This window comes from Pygocentrus nattereri, chromosome 18 (assembly GCF_015220715.1).
Source record: "Pygocentrus nattereri isolate fPygNat1 chromosome 18, fPygNat1.pri, whole genome shotgun sequence".
NCBI lineage: Eukaryota > Metazoa > Chordata > Actinopteri > Characiformes > Serrasalmidae > Pygocentrus > Pygocentrus nattereri.
The window spans coordinates 40214835-40235779 of record NC_051228.1 but is presented as its reverse complement, the minus strand read 5'-3'; the positions used below and the strand labels follow the sequence as shown (position 1 = coordinate 40235779).

The following is a 20945-nucleotide window of genomic DNA, read 5'->3' as shown; positions in this document are numbered from 1 at the left end:
AGTGTAAGAATACAGAAATCTGTAATTTGTGCCAGGAACAAGGCCACACTTACTTTAAATGCCCAAGCTCCTATACCAATAAAGCACATGGACTGACACCGATGCCACCTACTGACATCAACACAGCTCAAAATGGTTAACATCAGGAGCACACAGCACCTCAAACCAGTGAGGTCATTCAGGAAGTCCAGAACTGCATTGAGGGTCCAGCTCAGACCAATAATGGAGAAGAGGTGAAGTTTACAAGTTCCATCAGCGACAGCTCTGACACCAGCTCTAGTGGCAGCAGAGATTCCAGTTCAGAAGATTTAGATTCCAGTGAGGGGATTCTTCCTCCTTCGGGACATCAGAAAGTGACACCTGGCCAAGAAGACACTGGAGCAGGGATGATGTCTGGACGGCAGTTACCAGAGAACAAAGGTGACGCTGTTCTTTTTACTCCTGACAATTCTGACAGTCTGCAAGATGGAAGTCTCCCTCCCACACAGTCTAGCACTGCCATTCTAAGTAGAAGAAATAGAACTCTTTGAACTTTGCTTATTCTTTAAATGTCTCTTAATATTATATCTATAAATGTTAGAGGAATATGTTCAGAAAGATATAGAAAGATGAATGTAGAAAGTTTAAACAACAAAAAATGTGACATTATATGTGCACCAGAGCTGAGGTTGAAGGATAGTGATGACATTAATAATGTTAAGGGAATGTGGTCTGGGGGTCCTGCCGTTTTATCTGTGGGTGAGGATGGTGCTGATGGGGTGGGAATCTTTTTTAAACAGGATGCTGAGATGATTAAAAGTAGAGAAATTGTTCCTGGCAGGTTATTGTTAGTAGATTGTGTGTATAGGAATATTAAGCTAAGAATCATTAATATATATATATATATACACACACACACACACCTCCTGACAGATCTGGCAAGATGAGGTTATTTTATAAACTATATGAGCTACTTTGTGTGGGATTTGGGGTTATATTGTGTGGTGATTTTAATGTCATAACTGCAGAAAATCCTCTGTCTAGAGATGGAAAGCTTCTTAAAAGAGTGTGTGACACGTGTAAAATGGTGAACGCCTTCAGGGAAATTTACCCAATTATTAAAGATCTGAAGAATTTAACGATATCAGGGATTGATGTGTGGTTAGTTTTTAAGAAACAAATCCAGTCATTTTAAGTGTAAAGATTTGAATAAAGCAAGAAATGAGTACTATAAAACTTAAATGCTAGAATTTGTGGAATTACATAGTAAACGACATTGGAATGCAGAGGATGAAGATGAATTATCTAAAATTAAATCAGAATTATCAAAGATAAATGATGAGACCTTTTTAAATGTACAGGTTCAAGCAGGTTTAAATACTGACTTTACAGGAAACGCACACAATGTTATTAAAAAACTTACTGAAAGGAGGGAAAATAAAAGATCAAATTAGAGGAATTAGGGATGATCATCGTAACATTATTGAAAATGAAAAAGAAAAGAGAGCTTATTAGAACTAAATGCCAAGTGGCTTATAAGAAATTACCAGTTGAGGAGAAAATCACACAGTGTTTATCTTCTTGTCAAAAGCTAAGTGGAGTAGATTTAAGTAATTTAACTAAAAGCATAGAAAAGAAGGAGATTTTTAGGGCAATCAAAAGTCTAAATGATGGGAAATCACCGGGGCCAGATGGGCTGCTGGCTGAGCTCTATAAAGCTTGCTCGTCTGAAATAAGTGACCTACTGATAGACTATTTTGATGAAGCACTGGGAAGGGGAATGTTAAACGAGAGTTTTTATCAGGGTGTTGTGTCGCTGACTTATAAAAAAGGAGATCAGTTTAATTTAGCTAAAAGATTTTAGCTAAAGTCTTAATGAACCGAATGAGTGACTTCTTGAATAGAATAATTGAATTTGAGCAAACGTGTGCAATAAAGGGTCGTTTTATGATTGATAATTTATGCATAGTTAGGGATCTTATTGCAGATGAACAAACAGGGGACTTCTGTTTAATCAGTCTGGACCAGAAAAAGGCTTTTGATTTCAATTCAAGGGAGTACTTGTGGCGAGTGATGGAGTGCTATGGGTTCCCTTTAAAATTCATAGATATGGTGAAAGTCTTGTATAAGAACTCAATAGTTCAGATGTGTGTAAATGGAGTTTTAACAGAGAAGTTTGAGATTCACAGAGGGGTTAAACAGGGAGGCCCTCTGAGTGCTGCACTCTGTATCATGGCTAGAAGTCCTCTTTTGAACAAAATCAAGCAGGACCCTCGTATTTCTGGGGTGACTGATAAATTGGGTAAACAGGTTAAAACATCGGCGTAAGCAGACAATATAACAGTGTTTGTGAATTAACTGAATTTAATGCAGTGCGTGAACATTTTAAAGACTATGAAGAGGTCGCTGGAGCTAAACTAAACACAGATAAGATGGAAGGAATATGGCTGGGTGGAAGTGTAGGAATGAAGGAAGAGATTCAAATCTTAGGACTCTCAATCACAAGAGAAAACTGTGCTGAGTATAATTGGAGGAATAAAGAGGAAGAAATCAAAGCAGAGCTTGAACAGTGGAAAGTCTCCAAATATAAAACAAGGATTCAAATCATTAAAATGTCCAAATTGTTGTTCAGGCCACAGTTTTCCCTCCCAATGAGAAATGCATCATGAGGCTAAATAAAATGTGTGTACGTTTTATTTGGGGTACTTCAAGGGAAGTCACTAAAAGGGGAATTGTATATAAATCTAAACATTTAGGGGGTCTCGGTGCAATGGACACTGGGCTAAAACTCAAAATAGCTTATTGTAAAATAGTAGCACAGGCAATAAAGAGAGGTGCAGTGTGGGTGGGGAACACTAGAAGTTGGTGGAAAAAGAAAGAAAAAGAAAGAAAAAATGTTCCATATTACAAATGAACATATGGAGATTTTATTTTTAAATATGTAAAGCTTCAGATCGACTGGTGTAATTTTCATAGTAAAAAGATCTATAACATTATAAGTGAACACATTTATGGAGGTCTTTATCCACATAAACACCTCAGTGAAGCAGAGAGTAAGAGATCTCGGAGAACATGAGAGACATAGCACGGCTGGTCAGTGTGGGGAGATTGGCTGTGTGATGTGTCGTTAAGTGGAGCTGCTATGTCACCACGAAAATGTGCCCATCGGCTGACGGTGAGGAAGATGAGACTATTGAACGCCTGTTACTTCACTGTAATCGATCTGTGGTGGTGTGGAAAAGACTAAAAGCCCTCGGTGTCAAGTTTGATATAAATGTTAAGACTATAATGTTCGGAAATTTTGAGGAAAGTTAGTCAAAGAATGTCAAGGACTTTCATTGGTTGATTGTTTGTGTTACAAACCGTAAACTTTGGAAAACGAGGTATAAAATGGTAACACAACAGATTCAAATCCCTGCAGAAGTTGTTTTTAAACAGATAATGTTTGAACTGAAACAACTGCGGACCATGGGCAGAAAATCTAAATGTCCCTGGACTCTGCTGGACTTAAAATTCTCTCATTTAAATTCATATTAGGTTTGTGTGTAATTGTATTGTAGATTTGTTGTTTGTGTATAAATTTGTGTTAATGCGATTGTGTATTGATTATGTATTTGAATCATTTAATAAAGTTTATTTAAAAAGCAGATAGATAGATAGATAGATAGATAGATAGATAGATAGATAGATAGATAGATAGATGCATACTTTATTGAGTCTGAAGGAGATTTAGCACATGATGGTGGAGGACTTCAGGAGGAAGAGGACCACAATCAGTCCTGTTGTAACGGGGAGCGAGGTAGCGGACGCATGTGCGGAGGTAAGCAACTTTTATTGAGGGCAAATCCAAAATCAGGGTCATAAAGGTCCAGGGTCAAATAGCCAACACTGCCTTCCAGCTATCGCCCAATTTCACTCATAAACGTAGATCTTAAAATTATTTGCAAAGTCCTTGCCAGAAGATTAGAGAAAATCACTCCACTTATAGTACATCCTGACCAGACAGGTTTTATCAAGGGTAGACAATCAGCCAACAACACACGCAGACTAGTAAACATAATAGATTACTGCATAATTAACAAATTAGAGACAACCATCGTATCTTTAGACGCAGAAAAGGCATTTGATCGGGTAAACTGGAAATATTTATTAGCAGTTCTACACAAATTTGGATTTGGTTCATCCTTCATAAACTGGATCAAAACCTTACATAGCTCTCCTAGTGCACATGTTAGGACAAACGATATCACTTCACAAAGCTTCACTCTACAGAGGGGCACCAGGCAGGGCTGCCCACTATCACCCTCACATTTCGTTATCTTCATTGAGCCATTAGCAGCAGCAATTCGACAGAATACAAATATTAAAGGAATTAACACAGAAACTACAAACCACAAGATAAGTCTTTATGCAGATGATGTATTACTTTTCCTAGAAAACTCCCAAGCTTCTCTCCCGAATACAATTAGACTAATAGATAGCTTCTCTTCTATATCAGACTATTCCATCAACTGGGGAAAATCAACAGTTTTGCCTATAAACTGTAGTTTCCAGAACACGACCACCATTCCACTACAATCAGGTAATATTAGATATTTAGGCATACATGTCTCTGCTAGGCTTTTAGACTTAGTGCAGTTAAATCATATCCCTTTACTGAAAACAATAGAAGATGATCTCAAACGTTGGAACGCCTTACCTATATCACTCATGGGGAGAGTCGCTACCATTAAAATGATGGTTTTACCAAAAATCAACTATTTATTCTCACTAATCCCAAATAAACCCCCTGCTGCTTGGTTTAAGTCCTTAGATTCAAACATCTCACAATTCTTATGGAAAAATAAGCCATCAAGAATAAGTCTGAAAACTCTACAAAAGCCGAAAAACAATGGTGGTTTAGAACTACCAAATTTTTATAATTATTTCTTAACCAATAGATTACAGTACATTTCAAAATGGATCAAACCTGAGGTCCATGGTTGGACCTAGAACAAGCATTCTGTAGGAAAACAAAACTCTCAGACTTACCTTACATTAGCTCTAATATTAAGCGCCACGACACTTTTAAAAGTCTCAGTATAAATAGCTCACTGACAACCTGGTGGGAATTTCTAAAACTAACTCAGTCTCCACTTATTCCATGCAAACTAACACCCATTTGGAACAATCCAGACATTTGTCAGAATAAGAAAGTACTAAATTTCACATCATGGCATGAAAAGGGAATAAAAAATTTAGAACATGTTATTAAAGATGGAAACTTTGTCACATTCCAGGAACTCATATCAGAATATGGAATAAACAACAGTAAATTTCTTGAATATCAACAATTGAAATCCATCATTCAAGAGAGATTTAATCCCAACCAACTAAATTTGGAAATATCAACATGGGTAACTGAATTTTTTAATTTATGTACCCCTAAATTATTATCAAAACTGTACAAATTATTGTTAAAATCTGATGACTCAATCTCCCTCCCGATAGCCAAATGGGAACGTGATCTTTCTATCAATCCAGATCAAAGCTTTTGGACAGAAATATGTTCAAATATCTTCAAAATAAGTAAAAGCCCCAACTTACAACTTACACAATACAAAGTCCTTCATAGAATACATTACACAGGACAAAGGATGTTCCAAATGGGCCTAGCACAATCAAACATATGCACCCACTGTACAGCCAATGTAACCGATAACTATATGCATGTTATATGGGATTGTAGGCCTGTTCAGGTGTTCTGGCATAGGATATGTACAGACTTGTCCACGTGGCTTAAATGTTGCATCCCAACTTCACCCAGACTGTGCATCTTAGGAGACGTCAGTGAATTGGTTATGGATGCAAACACATCACACATAGTTCTCACTGCCCTATGCATCGCCAAGAAAACCATCCTCATTAACTGGAAGCAAAAAAAAGATCTACATATTACTCTTTACAAAAATTTATTATTTGACCACATTAATCAAATTCAAATCAAATTTATTTATATAGCGCTTTTTACAACTGATGTTGTCACAAAGCAGCTTTACAAAAATGGGAATCACAGCACAGAGAATCAGACAAAACACTGAACATAATATACAGAATATACAGAATATACAGAACCCCCGTGAGCGCTGAGGCAAGGAAAAACTCCCTCAGAGCTGGAGGAGGAAGAAACCTCGGGAGGACCAAGACTCACATCTAAAGGGGGGACCATCCTACCACTGGTCAGACAACTTATAAGTTAAACATTGAAAAGTCAATTTTACATCCACGCAGTTCTAATATATTCAGGTATACTCTGGTCTGCTACTCTGGTCTGCTACTCTGGTCTGCTCTCTGCTACTGTCTTGCTGCTGTTGCTGGTGGTGTGCTGATTGCTAGCTCTCTTTAATTTACTTCAATTTCTACATTTACCCCTGTTTTCTTCCTCTTTCACCCTTCATACTTACTAATCCACCTTTAGCCTGCTTCCACTTTGCTCTACCCACCTATTAATCCACTCTTAGCTCACTTTTACAGACTTCTTCCACAGGTTTGTTGGATTAGCTGTTTGCTGCTGCTGTTTGGTTTGTGTTAGTTTCTAATTTCAACTGAAACAAGGTGAGTGCTTTTTTGTCATGGCTACTGCTGGGTTTTTCTCTTGTTCAGAGTGTGGCATGTTTAGTTTAGACCCCTTCTCCACCGATAGTCATAATGATAGTGGTGTTTGTTCAAAGTGCAAGCTAGTTAACTGCCTGGTAGAGAAGGTGGACAAGTTAGAGCTGCGTATCCGGGGTTTAATAAGGGATAGACAGCAAGGGTCACTGTTAGCAGCCCCGGGTACACCAGGGAGAGCTAGTACCCCCTCGACTCCGGCCTAAGAGCCCCCACAGCAGGGCGAATGGGTAACGTCTCGGCGGCATAGTCGAAAGGCTAAGGCTAATGCTACTGCAAAGGCCACAGCCAGCCCACCTGTACACCATGCTCCCCCAGTTCACGTGTCAAACAGGTTTGCCCCGCTCAGTGAAGCACCCGCTGAGGAGCCTGTTAAAGGTACTCTGGTGATAGGAGATTCTATCGTCTGGCACGTGAAATTAGCTACTCCTTTAGGGGCACCAGCGGCTAGAGTTATCTGCTTACCGGGAGCCAGAGCACCGGACATTAGTGGCAACCTTAGGCTGTTAGCAAATAGGAGATATTCGAGGGTAGTTATTCATGTAGGGGCCAATGATATTCGTCTGCGGCAGTCTGAAGTAACTAAGGCTAATATTAAAGAGGTGGTTAAACAGGCCCAGACGCTGTCCGAGGAGGTAATCTGTTCTGGCCCCATCCCAATGAGGCGTGGCGATGAAGCTTACAGCAGGCTTTCTTCGCTGAACCGCTGGATGTCCAAGTGGTGTACGGACAATCATGTGGGCTTTATAGACAACTGGCTAATGTTTGAGGGCAAGCCTGGTCTTTTAGGTAGGGATGGTGTCCACCCCACGCGGGATGGTGCTGCCTTACTTTCGTGCAGCATAGCACATAGTCTCTTAGTTAGTCGGCAGAGTAGCAGTAGCCTTAGAAGCTGCTGACAAACCGGAGCCGGGACCAGGCCGCAGACAGAGAGGCTTAACTGACCGTCTGTGAGCTGCAAAGAGACGTTACCTAGATACCAATGTATTCAGACTGTGTCTGTCCCCCGAGTCAAACATAAATGTCAAAAAACTCAAACAGTAAATCTAAATAACCTAACGTATATTAAACAATCATATCCAGACTGTAGCACTAGCACTTCAAAACTAAAGATTGGTTTACTTAACATAAGATCTCTAAAATCAAAAGCAGTAATAGTGAATGAAATCATAACTGATCAGAAATTTGATGTGTTGTGCCTCACTGAAACCTGGATTAGACCTGATGAATATTTAGCATTAAACGAAGCCACCCCTGCAGGCTATAATTATATACACAACCCCAGATCGTCCGGTAGAGGAGGCGGGGTCTGCATAATTTTTAGAAATTCCCTAGCTGTCAATCAGAAACACTATGATAATTTCACTTCTTTTGAGCTTCTTTACATCAATATAATTAATCCAATTACAAAACAGAATGCATTTTCTTTAATTAATATTTACAGACCACCAGGACCCTATGTAGAATTTTTAAAAGAATTTAGTGATTTCGCTGCAGATTTAGCAGTTTGTAGTGATAAAGTAATTATAGTAGGAGACTTCAACATTCATTTTGAAAAAGTTGATGACTCATTAAAAAAGGCTTTTGCATCAATTCTAGACTCAGTTGGTATTGCTCAAAATGCAACAGGACCTACGCATTACTGTAATCATACTCTGGATCTGATTTTGACCCTGGGTGTTAGCATAGATAACCTAGATATTCTTTCTCAAACCTCAGTAATCTCAGATCATTACCTTATTTCTTTTAAACTTCATCTTAGTCATAATATACGTACATCCCCCAGCTACTCTATGAAACGTTCAATAACGCCCTTTACCGCTCAACAATTTACTGATAACCTTCCTGATTTATCAACCATAGTGTACTCTCCAGGTAACCCAGCAGAACTAGACAAACTAACTGATTGTCTAGAAAATACCTTCCGGTCTACTTTAGATGGTGTAGCACCACTTAAACACAAAAAAGAGAGACAGAAAAAACTTGCGCCTTGGTATAACGACCAAACTCGTACTTTAAAGCAATTAGTACGAAATTTTGAGCGAAAATGGCGATCAACCAAACTGGAAGTATTCCACTCTGCTTGGAAAGACAGTATTGTTGAATATAGAAGAGAAATTAATAAAGCCCGCTCAGAGTATCTGGCCTCTCAGATCGAGATGAATAAAAACAACCCTAGAGTTCTCTTTAGTGTTATTTCTAAACTGACTAAAAATCAGGCAGGTACTGATCCTCAGATTCCAGCAATCCACACTAGCAATGCTTTTATGGACTATTTTGATAATAAAATCGAAAATATTCGGGACAAAATTCAACAGATAAATAGCACATCTTGTCTGTCATCTGGTGTGGCTGATATAGAACAAAATCCAGCTACCGAAGTCAGGTTGGAAGTTTTTAACCCACTACATCAGTTAGAACTGGAGAAAATTATCTCCTCATCAAACTGCACAACCTGTACACTTGATGCAGTTCCGACAAAACTATTAAAACAGGTATTACCAGACATAATTAAACCACTATTAACAATAGTAAACTCATCATTAAACCTGGGGCATGTTCCCAAAGCCTTTAAACTAGCAGTAATTTTTTAGAAAAGGCCGTGGCCCAACAACTTGGCTCTTATCTGCAAAGAAACCAGATCTATGAAAAATTCCAATCTGGATTTAGGCCTCATCATAGCACTGAGACAGCTCTAGTTAAGATAACAAATGATCTGCTTCTTGCCGTTGACCAAGGCTGCGTTTCTTTACTGGTACTTCTTGATCTGAGCGCAGCTTTTGATACAATAGATCATAATATCCTCCTAGAAAGATTAGAGAAAATGGTCGGTATAACTGGAACTGCCTTATCGTGGTTCAAATCATACTTGACCGATCGTTTTCAGTTTGTGAGGGTAAATAATATACCCTCCAATTATACAAAGGTTAGATATGGAGTTCCACAAGGCTCTATCTTAGGACCGTTATTATTTACTTTATACATGCTCCCCCTGGGCAAAGTTATTAGAAAACATAATGTTAATTTTCATTGTTATGCAGACGACACGCAGCTCTTCATATCAGCCAAACCTGATGACAAACAGAGAATAAAGAAAGTGGAGGATTGCGTAAAAGATGTGAAATCATGGATGTCACACAACTTTCTTCTATTAAATAGTGATAAAACAGAAGTTCTTCTATTAGGCCCTAAAGCTGCTAGAAATAAATTATCACACCTAATGTTGAATCTGGCCGACTTCTCAGTCACACCTGGTTCAACAGCTAAAAATCTTGGCGTTATCATAGATTCAGATCTAGCATTTGATAAACACATATCTAATGCTACTAAAACAGCTTTTCTACATCTCCGTAACATCGCCAAGCTAAGAAATGCTTTATCCTTACATGACGCAGAAAAATTAGTACATGCCTTCATTACGTCAAGGCTAGACTACTGTAATGCGCTACTGTCAGGATGTTCTAGCAGTAACTTAAATAAACTTCAGCTAGTTCAAAATGCTGCAGCCAGGGTCCTTACTAAAACTAGAAAATTTGACCATATTAGTCCAGTCCTATCAGCTCTTCACTGGCTTCCAGTCAAATTCCGCATAGACTATAAAATTCTCCTGTTAACGTATAAAGCCCTACATGGGCTCGCTCCTGAGTATCTGAGAGACCTTATCTCCTATTATGAACCACCACGATTACTTAGATCACAGGGTGCTGGCTTCCTAGTAGTTCCCAAAATTCAGAGAAGCTCTGCAGGAGGAAGAGCTTTCTCTTATAAAGCGCCCCAACTCTGGAATAATCTCCCCGATAATGTTCGGGACTCAGACACAGTCTCAATCTTTAAGTCTAGACTAAAAACTTTTGTTTAGTTTAGCTTTTGGTAGTTAATGTTAATTCCCTTTAGATAAGGCTGCAGATCCAGGGGTTCATGGACATAGTGAATTGTGGGTAAACTGAGATGCTGGTGCTGCTGTCACTCACTACATGCAGTCACTCAGGTTTGTGGACGGTGGAGTGGGTGAATGCCAGTGTCTCAGGGAGCCTCCGTGTCTATGTTACCTTCTGGCTCTCTCCCTTTAGTTAGGCTGTTATATTCAGACCTGCCGGAGTCATTAGTCACACTCTGATAATCTTTTACATTTTCTGTTCTTCATAAATCTAGTCTAAACTAATTCCTAAATCTTTCCTTCCTCCGAGTTACTGACTGTCCACCGGTCCGGCCCAATACTGATGGATGTCCCACCCTCAAGTCCCCCTGTCCCCCTGATTGACCAGACTGATGGAAGTTTCTGGAACGCAGCTTCTCCACTACAGATCACATCCAAATCTATATGACACATTAGTCCACATTAGTCTGGAAAGAATGTCTGCTTCCTCTAAAAACCAGTTGGAGGAATTTAACTCTCTTTGGTTCCCACTGATCAGTTCCACTAGTTAGTCGGGGTGGTTGGCTGTGGTTTCATCCCCCGGGTGGCCTAGTTGGTGGCTGGGGATTGACTCTGGGAGGACTGCTTGTGTCGGTAACTTCCTGAGTAAGCTGGGGGGCCTCGGCTGCTGACCTGGGGTGTCTGTGTGCTTGCCCTGGTTGGTGGTGGGTGAGTGGGGGCTCGGGGGGCGCTGCTTTTTTGCCTCGGGGTGTGGGGCCGGGGGCGCGTGGAGGGTGGGTGCGGGCCCTGGGTGGGGTAGCTGGCCTCCCCTCCGGGGCTAGTGGCGGGACCCGGGGCCCGATGCCTTGGGACCGCCCGACCCCATGCTGGGTCCCTGCCCGCGCGGGGATGGCTTGCGCCGCTGCTGGCGCACCACCGGGTGGGGCGGGTTGACCTGCCTTGCGTCGGGGCGTTGGGTCTGTGCCTTGGGGTTCTGGGGTGCCTGGGTGGCGGGGGTGGGGCGGTGACCATTGGAGGGTGTGTGGGGTGGACTGGGGGCAATGGGTTCCTGACTCAGGCCAGCTTGTCTTTTGTCTCGTTGATGTCTGTTGTTGTTTGACTGTTGTTTGACTGGAATGGTTTGGTGCAGGTGTATATAGGTGTGTGGGTCTATATGTAGGTGTATATATGAGAGCAGGTGGATGTGGTGGTGCATATATGTGTGGGTGTATATAGAGGGTGAATGTGTCTAGGTGTACATATAAGTCTAGGTGAATGTGTGGGTACACATGAGTGTGGATGTATGTGTGGGACGGGTGTGTGTATGTGTGGGTGTGTGTGTGTGCGGGGGGGGGGGTCTGGGGGTGTGTGCGGCGGGGGGGGGGGGGTATGTGTGGGTGTGTGGACGTCCGCGTTCGCACGGGCATGTGGTGTTGTGTGGTTGGTGTTACTGGGCGGGCTGCTCTCTGCGGTGGGGGTGGTAGGGGTCTGGGCTTGGGCGGAGTGGTGGTGGTCTGGGCTTGGGTGGGGTGGCGATGTGGGGTGTCTCCGTGGCCTCCCCGGGCCGACCTCATCCTGCCTCGAGCGGGGGGGCAGTGAAACGCGGAGCCTCATGAGCCAGAGAGTCAGCTGGCTCTCCTCTTCCAGAGGACCATTGCCTCTGGACCTACATACCCCCCCCTCCATCCACCCCCAGACACACACACACACACCCATACATTACTCCCCCACCCAAGCAAACACACACAAACACACACAGTACTCATACATTTAGGATCCTGGGGGCAGGCATGTCGCCAGGGGTCGATGAGGTCGACCCGCTGTCATGGCCTCACCATCTCCTGACGACTGTCTGTCCCTCAGTTTTTACTGCACTTTAGACATTCAGGGCTTTTGAGGGGACGGTGTAGACGGACACTGCAGACCAGTGGCCCGGGCTCTGCCCATGTTTGCCCCCACACCTGTCCCCCCACTTTTAACTACACCGTAGTATCACACACTACCCCACATTCATATACACCAACTCCTGCACTCAACACTTCACTGGGGGTGGAAGGGTGGGAAGGTCATCCCTCACCCGTTTCCTGCTCCCTGCCGGGGCGGAGGGTTGGATGCCGGTGCGGGGGCTGGGCAGGGGCGTCCTGGGGTTGCTGCCCGGGCCCCCACCGCCCCCGTCGCCCCCGTCGCGGAGGGTGGCCTGTACGGCGGTGCCGGTCGTGCAGCATTGTATGGTTGGGTGGGTGTGGGCGTCTGTGCGCCCGCGCGCATTCTTCCCTTGTGTGCGCCCTCGGGCTCGTGTGCAGCCGTGCATGTTCCTCCCGTGTGTGCGCCCTCCCACACATGTGCACGTTCGTCCCATGTATGCATCCATATACAAGCCGGTACTGGGTGGGCTTTCCATTCGGCCCCACCTCAGAGGGAGTATGGATGTGGATGATTGTGCATCTATGTCCTCATCTCTTTCTGTATGGGCGGGTGAACGTGTACATCTAGGGGGGTGGGGGGGTGTATATATGGGTGTGTGTGTGTACATATTGGGGTGATATGTGTATGTATATGTGTGTGTATGTATGTATGTAGGAGTGTATATATGTGTGGGGGTATGTGTGCGTAGGTGTATATATAGGGGTGGATAAATATATGGGAGTGAAAGTATGTAGGTGTATATATGGTCGAGGATGTATATATGAGGTTGAGTGTATGTGAGGACAGCTGGTTCTGGGTCGGGGGATCACTGTCCCCGGTCCTCTCCCAGCTGCTCCCCTGTGGTTGCTACTCCCCCCCGGATGGGGGGCGCCTTGGGGTTTCAGGGCCTGGCCTGGTGCTCCGGCGTGGCGGATGGCCCGCTCCCCTGGGTGGTTGGGTTCCGGGGCAGCTCAGGGCCCCTCGCGGGGATGGGGCCATGCTGGGTGGTGGGTAGCTCTCGGGCGTATGAGACGCTGGGTCTTTGCTGCTGGCTCGTGATAGGGGGGACATCCTGGGGGCGGCTCTGGTTCCTCTGGTTCCCCTGGACCTGCGCCCCGTGGCTGGGGGGGGGTGCTGTCCGGAGTCCCCCTCTCCCTTCCACTGGGGTGGGCATGCAGGGGTCACTGGGAGGTTTGGCCCAGGGTCTCCACTGCTCCTGGGGGGGCCGCGGCGGGCGGGATTCCCTGGTCTTTCTCTGCCTTCCTCTGGCCTCTGGGGGGATGTTGTCACAGCTTTCTGCCCTCACTATTGAGTGCATCTTGTGACAAATTTATACTGTACTGCACTCACACACACACACACACACACACACCCACATACATCACAGTCATTTGTGCAGTCTTTCCAAGTGCTGTACGTCTCACTTTCTTCTCTTTTCTCAGGAGCAGCAGTTGGTGAACCATCGCCGTGGCATTTGTGCTGTGTTCTTTCTGCCCTTTTGTTATTTCCCTTTTTTAACCCCCCCCCTTTATCTCTAAAATAATAAAGAAAGAAAGAAAGAAACACTGACAAGATGAGCCTATAATCTATAGTGCTCATTTTGGAAAAGTAAATTTGTTTGGCACAGTAATGCAGTCTGACCATAATTCTGATTGCAAATCTGCCCGACAAGACAGGCAAAAAAATAAATAAATAAATAAATTGCCAACACGAACAGATTGAGTTTCCGACATGACAAGCAGCTGGAGATGGCAAACAACACCAACACGACGAGCACACAACGACCAGCGAAAACACAGGGCAAACACAGGGCTTAAGTACACGGGACAATGAGGGACAGGTCAAACAATCAGGGGCGGAGTTACAAAACCAAAACAAAAAAACATGGACAGGACTGGGAGGCGCCAATCGTGACACCCGTTACCATTATGGGTCAGAACGTTGAGCTGGTAGATATCTACAAATATCTGGGTGTCCTGACAACAAACTGGACTGGAGGTCCAACATGGAGGCTGTGTACAGGGAGGGGATAAGCAGAATCTTTCTAAGAAGGCTCAGGTCTTTGAATGTGTGGCCCAAGATGTTGCTGATCTACTAGTCTGTTGTTGCAGGTGCTGTCTTCTTTGCAGCAGACTGCTGGGGAGGCAGCACAGCAGCATTTAATTCTGAGCCAACTCTACAGCTAATTAGCATACAAGGCAGGCGTTTTGAAAAGCCTCTTGTACTGTAGCGGAAGAGCTTTGAGCTCGGTAGGTTTAAAACAACCCAGTTCTGTTCAGATCTTTACTACCAGACTTTTGTCTCCTCAGTTTAGTTATGTACAATTCCACATGCTACCTAGTCCAATCACACGACACTACCAGTGCTTGAATGATGAATGCTGGCACATGCTCCCTCAAGTGAAGCCAGACACCAAACTCCTGCTAATGCAACACGCACTCCCTGTGTGCTTCGGCCTGAGACCAGGACCCCCCAGTGCTTGTCGTCAGCCCTGGTTCCTGTCCGGTCCAGTTCCAGGCGACGCAAGCTTCTTGCCCCTCTTCGAGCGCGACCTCAGATCAGACGACCTGCTGAATTTAAGCATTTAACTAAACGGAGGAAAAGAAACAAACAAGGATTTCCCTATGTGGTATGGCTGATGAGGAATGCTAGAAAGTGACACATTGTCGCCACCTGGTGGGTCTGAGGTGTTACTGTGACTGGGGGGGTTTACTTATTCAGATTCAGATTCCTTTATTGATCCCTGGGGGAAATTGCAGTTGTTACAGTTGCAGCCATTTATGTAAAAATAAACACTTTACTAATAATTTAAGACAATATAGAGAATTTACAGCATGTACACCAGATTTAAGTACTTAAGAATATAGTAAGGTGGCGGTGATTGTGATAGTAATGTGAAACATCAGGTATAAAGCAGTTACAATTATTAAATTATTTAAATTAAGTTAGTGTCTCTCTGAGTTTTTGCACACACAATTGTCCAGTGTTGCTGACCACTCTGTCCGACACACAGTGCTGCAGGCGTACATACTGTGGTCTGCCAGTCAGGTAGTCAACAATCCAGGCCACAAGGGGGGCGTCTACCTGCATCACTGTGAGCTTATCACCCAGAAGAGCGGGCCAGACGGTGTTAAATGCGCTGGAGAAGTCACAAAACATGACCCTCACAGAGCTGGCTGGCTTATCCAGGTGAGCATAAACTCTGTTGAGCAGGTAGATGATGGCGTCTTCAACTCCCAGGCGGGGCTGATAGGCAAACTGGAGGGGATCTAGAAAAGGCTGGACTATGGGTCGGAGCTGATCCAAGACGAGCCTCTCCATGGTCTTCATGACATGAGACGTCAGTGCCACTGGCCTGTAGTCCTTGGCGTCACTGGGTCGTGGTGTCTTTGGGACAGGAACAATGCAGGGTGTCTTCCACATCATAGGGACCCTCTGGAGACTCAGGCTCAAGTTGAAGACATGTTGAAGTTCTCCACAAAGCTGGGCAGCACAGGCTTTAAGCACCCTGGGTGGAACCCCATCAGGGCCTGCAGCCTTGTTTGTGTGGAGTCTCTTCAGTTGTCTTCTCACCTGGTCAGCAGTGAGACACACTGTAGAGGAGGTGGGTGGGGGAGGGATGGAGGTGTGAGATGGGCTGTCACACGAGGGGGGCAGGCTATCAGGAGGGGGAGGGGGGATGAGTGGTATGGTCTGCTGAGGACTGGCAGCAGAGGAGTCAGGCTGGGGGGGGACAGAGCCTGCCATGTCAAATCTGTTAAAGAACAGATTTAGCTTGTTGGCCCTGTCCACACTGACCTCTACTACTCTGTTGTTGGACCTGAAGCTGGTGATGGACCTCATTCCATTCCAGACCTCCCTCATGTTGTTCTGCTGGAGTTTCCACTCCAGCTTCCTCCTATATTTGTCCTTCGCCTCCTTGATAGCTGTCCTCAGTTCCCTCTGGATCGTTCTCACGTCCACCCTGTCTCCAGCTCTGAAGGCCCTCTTCTTCTTGTTGAGGAGAGCCTTAATGTCCTTTGTTACCCACGGCTTGTTGTTTGGGTAACATTTAACAGTCCTGGTTGGGACAGTGGAGTCCACACAGAAGTTAATGTAGTCCGTGATGCACTCTGTGAGCCCGTTGATGTCCTCTCCGTGTGGCTCACAGAGTGCAGACCAATCAGTAGCCTCAAAGCAATCCTGCAGTGCCTCGTTCGTCTCCCCAGACCATCTACTCACGGTCCGCTTGGTCACAGGCTGACTCTTCTAGTGCTAGTACTGTCAGCTCGTCCATCTTATTCACCAACGACCTCACGTTGTCCATGATGACGGAGGGGAGACGTGGCTTATATCCCTTCTTCTCCATAAGCCTCCGCCGTCTCTCCCTCGCTGGTTAATTCCCCCTCTGCAACCCCTGTGCGTTCGTCTCCAAAGCTCTTTGGGGATGTTCGTTGTCCTGGTCGCCATGCAGACCGGCTGCAGTGCGATCAGCTGGTCCCGGGTGTAAACAAAGCGGCCATGCTGCATCGCCGCGGCGGACACGGGGACTGAATGAAAGCAGCACTTTCACGGCGAAAAAACAGACCAAAACTCTCTCTACTCGCACAGCTTCCCTAAATTGCCTCATCAAAATAAATAAACAATTAAAAGGTAAAGAAAAGTTATGCGCAAAAATTTAGGAACATGAACGGGAGCTACTGTAACAGGCAGCATGCACATTCACGCATGCGCACTATTGAACTGGTTCATGTTATTCATTTATTTTTATTTGTCTTGTAAAGTTACATAATGTTCTTGCGCAAGTGCAAGTGATTTATTAGTATTTTGTCATGCATTGTACACTGTTAGCCTGCCCTTTTGAGTTTTTGTATTTTATTTATGAGGTGTATATCTGTACTGATACTAATAACCACTAATAATAATGGTTTGTTTTTAAATATAGCATAACTCACCAGTATTTTTAGCACTAATATGTGCAGCTTTAACAGGGGGCATTATGACTTTTATCAGCTCCAAAGTGGTTAAGTGAGGCCCATTGGTGAGGGTTGGAGTGTGCACCTATCACTTCTTTGTTTGATTTTTGGTTAATTTAGGAGTGGAGATTCTTATTTTGGTTTGTATTGTTGGGTGTCCTAATTGATGGTGTTTTTTATTTAATCTTTTTTTTCTACATTATTTTGGGTTTGGTTATAGAGGTGTTTTAGGTGCTAGACTTCCTCAGCCTCTTGTTTTTAGTCCGTACTATTTGAATCACTTGTGCCCTTTGGTGGTTCTTTTATAACCTCCATAGGTGCTGCTAGTATTTATTACCTCATGAAAGGCTGTAGTCCTTTTTCCTGGACTGCAACCTAGACAATTATTAATATAGTTTGAAAATTGTAAGATGTACAACCCCAAGGAAATCCAAAGAGGTAGAAGCTTGGAATCTTTATGGAAATATTTCAGAGTTTGATGACATTGGCCTGGAATTTGAAGGGAAACTATCTGCCGGCTTGGACCTCCACCCAAGACTGTTTGGGAGGTGATGTATTGCGCGGGACTTACTTGCACGAGGTCTTGGAGTCAGCCACCTGGCAGCGGGTGGTTGGGGCATGGCTGGCTTGTGTCCCTGGGGTGCCTAGAGACTGGGCCCTGGTTTCTACCCATCATAATGACGTGTGCTAAAATTCATTAATCTACTGTATAAAATAATAAGTTAATTCTTATTTTATGTGCAACCGCTCCCTCCACCATGTTAACTCACCCCCCGAGGTTGGAAAAGCCTGTTGTTCAAGCATTGATCTGTACTCCACTATGATGCAAGTATTTGAAGCTCGGCTTCAGTAGGATTCTATGGAAGGTGCTAAAACATGTCTACTGAACGTGGCATCAGCAAACACACTGACAGACCGTCTGTTTAGAAGTGCAGAGATGGAGTAGCTATTTCACACTTTGTAAGCACCACACTACCCATGTAGGATTAAAGCGACCATCACTCTCTCTTCTGCACTTAGTACTTTGTTTTTAATGAAGATCTTCTCTAAGAGTTCTCATTACATGTGATGTCATACCATTTGGAACAGTTTACATTTACCACTGTGCAATCAGCCCTCACTCTTGAAGGGCATTGATAATTTTTATATTAAGTCAGAAATAACAGCTAGTAGCTGTACAGCATTGATTTAAAAAATAATAATAAAGTGGGAATCTGAACAAGCATTTAGGTTTTTGGTAATTGTACCAGTGTGTAAGTAGTTTGTAATAACAGAACCACAACTGACAGAACCAGAACCTATGGATAACACCAAGTACAATTTGTCTTAAAATTGGCAAATTTAAATAGAGATATATTTGATTTGGTCAATCAAATGAAAATTATATACCTAGGAAAGAACAGATTCAATTCAACCTTTAATAGCCATTGGAGTTTTAAGCAGGATTGCTGTCTTTTACTTAAGAGCATTCACGCTTTGATAGTGGTGTTTGGTTAATCAACCACATACCATTATATTGAATTCCAAAGTTGCAGAAAAAACCTTGGGAAGGTGTCGGCCAGTGGTAGAGAGGTGTTGTTTTGCTCTGCATTAGCTTGCCTGATTTATTTTAAAGTGGCCCTTTAATATGTGAAATACAAGTGATGGTTTTTCCCCCTTGAGGCTTAGTAAACATCTTTTAACTGATGTTAATGAAGCTTTTAGGCAGAGCACAAACACAGCAAAACAATAAGAATCCAGTGTTCTATCAAATTCTATGCACTGTCAGTTCATTTTACAATAGTGCCAAGGCACATACACATTTTCATTACATGAATATTACAAATATTCTAAGAACACCCTTCTAAGTTAAATTCAAAATCATAAAATGTTACACTGCTGGACATTTAAAACATTTTTTAATTTGCCAGTATCAGTTTATTTTTTGTGAAGTGGATGAACAGAATGTCTCTGAATATTAAATGTTCTCTGAAACAGTAAACGAACTCGGCTCTTGAGCTCTTTGGTCTTCAGAGAGTAGATGATGGGGTTTGTACAGGGGGGGATGCAGGAAGATAGTGACAAACCCACTATTCTCACATCTGGTTTGATCTCAACTCGGAAAAGTCCAATCATAAAAATGACCAGAATGGGAATATAGAAAATAGCCACAAGGATGAGATGCTCTGTGCATGTGGTCAGTGCTTTAAACCTGCTCTCCACACTTTTCATTTGGAAGACAGAAAATAAAATGCATGTATAAGACAGAACGATGAAGCTCAGGGGTACAAAAATACATACTGAGCTCAAGACTGTGGCGAAGGTCCACTGCAAAGAATTATCATTACAAGCTAGTCGGAAAACTGGTGCATAGTCACAGAAATAGCTGTTCACCTGAACCGAATTACAGAAGGACAGGTATGTCATACTTAAGGTAGAGATGGTTATGGTGCCAAGGGTCAGTATCCATATAGAAGTTATGATTGTGGTCATGGTGGTGGTGGTGTTAATGGAGTTCTGTCTCAAAGGAAAACAAATTGCAATCAAACGGTCAAAAGCAAGAATAGCAATGGAAAATGATTCGAGTGTTAAAAAGGCATAGTACATGTACATTTGCATGAAGCACAGTGTATAATCAATGAAATTGTCTTTGAGAAGGTAGATTTTAATCATACTGGGGATGAGAGACGTGCTGAGGACCAGATCAACCACTGCCAGGTTCCCCACTGCAATGAACTTGGGAACATGCAAATGATGGTCTATACAAATGATACAGATCACAAAACAGTTTGTAAAGGAGGTTATGACATAAATCACAGCTAGGAAAATGACATATACATTTGTGTAAGTCAAAGAGATCAACCCAATGATATAAAACCCTGGAGGGTGAATCAGAGAGTCATTCTGAATTGAGTTTGTGGTGTTCTGCATACTCCTCGTCTTCCTCTTTCACTTGCCTGGGCTCTGTTCTCACTGGGAGGCACTCTGTTCCAGCTGTGAATGTAATGTTGACCATGAACTGCCTTCATTTAAAGATTAGGAGATATTTCCATATGTCCTTTGTTTAAAAGTTGTAGAGTGAACGGGGAATGTTTTGTGTAGGTAATATAATGAGAGAGGTCAGCACTAAGAGCTGCAAAGAACTCGTCCTTCTCTCGAAATATATAGCCCAGAAAGATCTCCAGAGGTACTGTTATAATGGAAGTAACACAAATTTAGTAACGCGCCTTGATAGGAACCAAACTAATTAGTGCATGTAATTTGGTCATCTGAGATTAATTATACAATGTGGATTCCTGTGACCAATTATCATATTTATATGCAATAAATAGAAAACATTTAAAATTGGCACCATAATATGAAAGGCCGAAACATGTAATGGACTGAAATGCCTTAATTCAACTGTGTACATAATATTCACATGATTAAAAATCCTGAGCTCAGGACTTTTTCTCTAAGCTACTGGTAACTAGCAAAGATGCTTTCTCTAGACAGACTAAGCACTTCCTGCAAGTCGCTCTGGATCAGAGCGTCTGCTAAACGCTGTAAATGAAAATGTAAAATAGTTCATTGGTAACATTTTACTTGAAGGGTGTCATTCATAACATCTTAGACAAACACTA

General features: G+C 43.3%; 1 protein-coding gene across 1 annotated transcript; it reads right to left on the bottom strand.

The window, feature by feature from the left end:
* Positions 1 to 19260: 19260 nt before the first annotated feature.
* LOC108411572 (olfactory receptor 2AT4-like) lies at positions 19261 to 20265 on the bottom strand. The gene has a single exon (XM_017683204.2). It carries the CDS (start codon positions 20251 to 20253, stop codon positions 19261 to 19263), a length of 993 nt encoding a protein of 330 aa, XP_017538693.2. The 5' UTR covers positions 20254 to 20265.
* Between the last annotated feature and the right edge of the window lie 680 nt (positions 20266 to 20945).